The following is a 6,693-nucleotide window of genomic DNA, read 5'->3' on the forward strand; positions in this document are numbered from 1 at the left end:
ATGGTAGCAGCACAAAACATGGTACAAACATTATTGTTTCATGGTAACTTTATGCAGTTACTGCTAACACCCATTTTCTCCAAAACACAATACAACAAAGGCAGGATACTTGTCCACATGATTAAGCATGTATTTAATGTAGCAAAAATGACATTAACTCATTTATTACCAACTGAGCACTTACTGCCTTTTTGCTTGGTAGGGCAGTATAGGGATTTTATGACTTTTGCATTATATGTTATGATTATGTTATAATTATGTTATGCTAATAACATAATGGCATGACCAGGGAAAACGTGTAGCCTATAAATAGTGTTCATCAAGTAAAATAACTGCAGGTGTGGCAGGTGATTACAGAATAATTTGTACAGTTATGTGTTTACTTTGCAAGAGGAGCCTTGACAGCCAAAGGTTAGGTTTGGGACACAGTGGCTGAGAACTATTTATTATGTAATGTAACAGAAGACTAGGTCTCACGTCACGGATTCCCCATACATTTGAAATGCTTGTACTGTACAACTCACATGGTTTACTGTTCGACACAATGTGATCAACGTGCCACACTCTTGGCATACGGTCACGTTTCTTAGTTTAGTGCCAACTCATCGACCAATGAGAGGCCGCAAAATCTAAGTAGTGGGCGGACAACATAGACAAAGGAATGTGACGTATCCACAACTCTCCGCGCTTGGAACACGACGAGACGCCCACAGACTTCCAAATATGGACATGTGAGGTATAAAACATTGGTATTATAAGACTATCTTGTGTCCGCTCCTGCTTTTCACCGCGGGGAGAACATTGTTGGTCATTCTGAATATTGCACGGTCTCGAGCAAGACATTGTAACAGCGGGTTCTTGTGGCATTCATCCCCTGCATGTGCGCTAGCTGACAGGGGTGTACCATAAATCTAGTCCCGTGTACAGCACCGTTTATATTTCTACTTGCGGACACTACACGGTCACACCAGACAGACAGGCTGTGGCCGCGGCGACTGGGAACGTTCGATCACAAGGTAGGGTCGGTTGGGCAAGGGCACGAAGTACATTTGTACTGTTTCAATCATGTCTAGGCATTGTTCTGTAATGTAATCGTTGCTAACTAATACGTTTGAGAAAACTGTAGCTTGCTACGTTATTTTCAGACTTACTAGGTGGTATAGTATTCCGTAATAACCAAGTAACGTAAGCCAGCTAGCTAATTTCAATAGCTAGACATTGGAGTAACGTTAACTAGCTAGCTAGCTGTTATGCTAAAACTGCAGCTAGCTACTGAAATATGATCCTAGCAGCAAGGACAATAACAATATATGAAATATGATCCTAGCAGCAAGGACACAGAAACAGCTAGGTTCTAGCAGAATAAGAGTAGAAAGAGTAGTCTACCCAGCCCATGTCCGACGTGTTCAGTGTCCTATATGGGTGGGAAGGAAATGCTATGATTGGCTGCAAGACTGGTAAATGTTTGCTAGCAAGTTGGCTACAACCGGCTAGATGTCCAAAAGTATTGCACCCCCTAGAACAGAACGAAGGAGTAGTAATAGGCATGAAGTAACCATGTCATAATGCTAAAATGTATTTTGGTGCATCCCAGGTTTCCTATCCATCTACTAACTACACTGATGTGGGTGTAGTAGTCTGGGTGAGTGACAAGACCATTGAAAAGAAACAGACAATATGAGTAGTACCAAAAGGAAAGCAGAAGGGCACTCTAGGAACATGGGCAAACTACGAGCCATGAAGTCTGGAAGCTCCAGAACAGACTCAGAGAGAGACTCTGGCTTCTCAGGTTTGTCCTTCACATGGTTCTTTCACTCTGATGTCTTAACTCCCACCCTTATCATCTTCTTTCTATTACACTTCCATTTATTGATTCCCAAATGTCTTCCCCCACCATATCATTGAAGTTGTCTTTATTTTCTGGTCCCGAAAACACCAAATCAATCTTCTCCTTCTTCCCCCTACAGATGCCAGCACCATAGACCCGACAGATTCTGAAGGCTCATCGCACTCGGTGTCCAAGAGAGAGGTTCAGCGCCCTGGATCAGTGTTGGGGGCACAGTCCTCACAGCTAGCTGTGGTGGGGGGGTCCTACTCCAACATGCCCCCCATGATCATCCAGCAGCCTCAGGTGGTCTTCCTACAACCTGTGGTCTCCCATAGCACCACCTCCAACCCCAAGGAGGCCTCCTCTAAACACCGGCGCCCAAAAAAGTTTCTTCCCATCCTCAGGTCCTACCCCAAGATTGCCCCTCACCCTGGGGACAGCTCGAGTTCCTCTGGGAGAGGAAGCTCTTGTTCTTCCTCGTCGGGGTCAGAGAGAAGCGGTTTGTCCTCCAGCCACCGGGAGCGCCATCACAGCCACAGAGACAAACAGCAGAAGCAGCAGTCTGGTAGTTCTAGCTCTGGTTCTTCTGGTTCCAGCACCCTCAGTTTCCCTCCTCCAACTATCTCTCTGTCCCCCTCTCCCCAGCGCAGGCTCGCCCTCACCCTCTCCCTCACAGACTCCAGTGCCTGTAGCAGCCCTGCTAGACCCTCCCCCGCCGTCAGTAGATCAGAGTACACCCCCGCCCCGTCCTTGACCGTAACTCCTTCTCACACCCTCAACTTTGGCCACCCTGAGAAACTCAAGTCCCAGCCTCTTTCCCTCCCAAATCACGCCACCACAACCGACAACGGCGATGGAGATGACCACGACATCAAGCGTAAGCGCTTCTGCAACACGTACAACATCCTGTCCAAGTCTGGCCTGCTGGACATCACCCTAAGAACCAAGGACCTGCTCCGTCAGAACCGCAGGACCCAGGGAGACCTGGACCGGCTCAAGGAGCACACCAACCTCTTCCTGCAGGCCCTGCAGACCGGAGACACCAGCATCTGGCGCAAGCTGCAAACCAGCCTCCAGGAAGAAGAGAAAGAGACCGAAGAGAAAGGGAAGGGCAGTGGGCAGCAGAGCATCTTAAAGGCAGATACAGATTAGACCTGGACTAAGTAAAAGCAGGGGTTCATCTGTTAGATTGGGACTGAGTTGAGGTGGGGGAGGCTGGGACTTGGGCTGACTGAGGAAGCTGGACTGACAGTAATGTGCCCACAATGATCACACAAACAGACAGTTACTCTGACCCTGTCTCCCTGCACTGCTGCCTGGTTCAGCTACCCTAAACAAGGCCAGGCAAACTCCCTCTACACACTAGCCTGCCTGCTTTACCCTAAACCAGGCCAGGCATATTCCTGGTAAACACTGTAGCCTGCCTGCCTTACCCCCCAAATCAGGCCAGGATGGATGGGAGGCTTCTGTATGATATGAAATCGCTCTATTCCCTATATAGTGCACTACCATGACTCTATAGTGCACTACTTTGATTCTATGTATAGCGTATGGGGAATAGGGTGGTGGACATTGCATTCTCTCTTTTCTGTTGTACCCAGCCTGGCTTGCCTTCTTCCTGTCAAACCACCTTCCTGCTTCTTAGAAGAAGTCTTGTTGTGCTCTGAGTATCTCTGAGATAAGCCCTAAGGGACTTTTTTACTGGAAGCTGAAAGTGCCCACCACTTGACACTTATAGCCGTCATCGTGATGAGTAAAATAGGCCTATATTGAAGAAGGCTTGCATGGTATAGTTAGTAAGAGTGCTGGGTACCTGAATTAAACCCAACAAAACCACACATTTTTCATGAAAATATATGGTGTTAATTTAGGCTCAAACAAATATGTTTAGTGATATGTTTTACAATACCCACTGGGCACACACTGGTTGAATCGAGGTTGTTTAAATTACGTGGAACCAATGTGGAGTAGACGTTGAATTGACGTCTGTGCCCAGTGTGTAGCCACTTATACAGTAGGTTTCCACTGGAGCACGTGTGAGGGGAATGGAAAGCAAAGCAGCACAGAATTATTTTTTCCCCTCGTGAATTCATGGACTAAAGACAGTGATTTACATAGACTCCTTTAGGACTCTAGTGAGGATACTGTTCATCAAAGCATTTTTTTTATACATCAAAGACTAATGAAAGTCCCTCAAATGGAAGATGGGCTGAAATCTTTTTGTCATAACATTTTTTGTAAGAGAATTGTCAAGGCTTTATCCAAAAGCAGAATTTTATTTAAAACATTTTATTGTATTTGCATTCAAATAATTAGCAGGTAGTTCCAAAGGAATTGCTATGGAGCGTTGCTTCTTTTCTCCAAGGCAGAAATTAAGATTAATTTGAGAACATCGAACCTGCATAGCTTGTTTTTTTTGCAAAAGGGATGTTTTTTATTGATAGTTTCAATCGCTGTCCTTTTAGTCGATGTTCATTTAAGTATAAATAAAAGCGTGTTTACTGTGCTGAACCAAGTGCTTATAACATATACTTCTCTTCATAAAATGAATGCCTTGAAATAAATAAAAAATGGTGTGGGAATTTACTCCCAATTAAGACTAAGTTGGCACTACTTATCATAAGATGAAGTTATTTTTTTACATCTGTTATTCTTTTGTGTTTTGTAATAGATACACCAACATACAGTATCTCTCTCCAATGTTTGGTCATTCATGGCCTTATTTAGACAATTGATTATGTGGTGTCAAGGACAAAAACAAATTAGTTCTCTATACGATGACAGACTCTCAGACATACCTTAGTGCCGCATCTTGACATTTTGTCCTGCAAAGCATCTTTAATGGTTTGTGTGCCTCAGAGTTGTTACAAATACAACGAATGTGATATCATTTGCTCATTTGCTAGATGTTATATTGTGTAAATACTAGTAATAGGCCTCGGGTCAGCCATTTTAAAATGTGAGCTTCCTGAATTTGTCATCTTTAAGAACTGAATAAGACATGTATTTGCTTGTTACCACAGTTTTGAATAGGTGAAAAGTGTAAATGTTTGCTAATGTTGATTGGATACATATTTTGAAACTTGACTCAAATTGGGAGTCTTGAATTTAAATGTTGGCAGCTTTTTTTGTATCATTTTACTCTGCCTTCTTATCGCAAAGACATCAATTAATTGTGATTGTATTTCTCAATGTTTCAGTAGCACATTGGTAATAGCTTGTGATTGATGACAAATGGTCCATAGCCCTAACAGATAATCATGTACCAATGTTTTTCTATTACTATAAATTATACAATACCATAAATTATACAATAACTATAAATTATACAATACCAGTCAAAAGTTTGGACACACCTACTCATTCAAGGGTTTTTCTTTATTTGACTATTTTCTACATTGTGGAATAATAGTGAAGATATTACAACTATGAAATAACACATTCAATCATGTAGTAACCAAAAAAGTGTTAAACAACAAAAATATTTTATATTTGAGATTTGTTAAAGTAGCCACACATTGCCTTGATAACAGCTTTGCACAGTCTTGGCATTCTCTCAAGCAGCTTCATGAGGTAGTCACCTGGAATGAATTTATATGAACAGGTGTGCCTTGTTAAAAGTTAATTTGTGGAATTTCTTTCCTTCTTAATGTGTTCGAGCCAATCAGTTCGTTTTGTGACATGGTATGGGTGGTATACAGAAGATATTTGGTAAAAGACCAAGTCCATATTATGGTAAGCAAAGAGAGCTCATTAGAGTTACCAATCTCAGAAATTGCAGCCTAAATAAATGCTTCACAGAGTTCAAGTAACAGACACATCTCAACATCAACTGTTCAGAGGAGACTGCGTGACTCGGGCCTTCATGGTCGAATTGCTGCAAAGAAACCACTACTAAAGGACACCAATAATAATAAGAGACTTGCTTGGGCCAAGAAACACGAGCAATGGTCATTAGACCGGTAGAAATCTGTCCTTTGGTTGGATGAGTCCAAATTTGAGCTTTTTGTTTCCTACCGCCGTGCCTTTGTGAGACCCAGATAGGTGACCAGATTATTTCTGCATGTGTGGTTTCCACCGTGAAGCATGGAGGAGGAGGTGTGGGGGTGCTTTGCTGGTGACACTTGATTTATTTAGAATTCAAGGCACACTCAACCAGCATGGCTACCACAGAATGTTGCAGCGATACGCCATCCCATCTGGTTTGAGCTTAGTGGGATTTGATTTTCAACAGGACAATGACTCAACACACCTCCAGGCTGTGTAAGGGCTATTTGACCAAGAAGGTGAGTTATGGAGTGCTGCATCAGATGACCTGGCCTCCACAATCACCCAACCTCAACCCAATTGAGATGGTTTGGGATGAGTTGAACCGCAGTGAAGGAAAAGCAGCAAACAAGTGCTCAGCATATGTGGGAACTCCTTCAAGACTGTTGGAAAAGCATTCCTCGTGAAGCTGGTTGAGAGAATGCCAAGAGTGCAAAGCTGTCATCAAGGCAAAGGTTGGCTACTTTGAAGAATCTAAAATATATTTTGATTTGTTTAACACTTTTTTGGTTACTACATGATTCAATATGTGTTCTTTCATAGTTTTGATGTCTTCACTATTATTCTACAATGTAGAAAATAGTCAAGTTAAAGAAAAACCCTTGAATGAGTAGGTGTGTCCAAACTTTTGACTGGTACTGTACATTTTCTAAAAGGATGGCCCTTGAAAACGCTCTTTTTGCAGCTAAGCAAATCAGAGCATCCTTCAGTTTGAACGATGATCAGTAAATGCATTATCTGTGTTTGTGTTGCTGAAGATAACATTTTTGTACTTTTTTAAGATGCATTGCTTGCTTAATAAACTTTATTTCAAGGAA

The 6,693-nt window shown here is 42.5% G+C and overlaps 1 protein-coding gene across 1 annotated transcript; it reads left to right on the top strand.

Moving 5' to 3' along the window:
- The first annotated feature begins 689 nt into the window (after positions 1-689).
- On the top strand, positions 690-6,693 carry LOC115139203 (CLOCK-interacting pacemaker-like). The gene is made up of 3 exons (XM_029676343.2): positions 690-1,016; positions 1,595-1,789; positions 1,968-6,693. The coding sequence occupies exons 2-3, from the start codon at positions 1,678-1,680 to the stop codon at positions 2,978-2,980; spliced, it is 1,125 nt and encodes a 374-aa protein (XP_029532203.1). The 5' UTR covers positions 690-1,016; positions 1,595-1,677; the 3' UTR covers positions 2,981-6,693.

The sequence above is a fragment of the Oncorhynchus nerka genome, linkage group LG13, assembly GCF_034236695.1.
Source record: "Oncorhynchus nerka isolate Pitt River linkage group LG13, Oner_Uvic_2.0, whole genome shotgun sequence".
Classification (NCBI taxonomy): Eukaryota; Metazoa; Chordata; class Actinopteri; order Salmoniformes; family Salmonidae; genus Oncorhynchus; species Oncorhynchus nerka.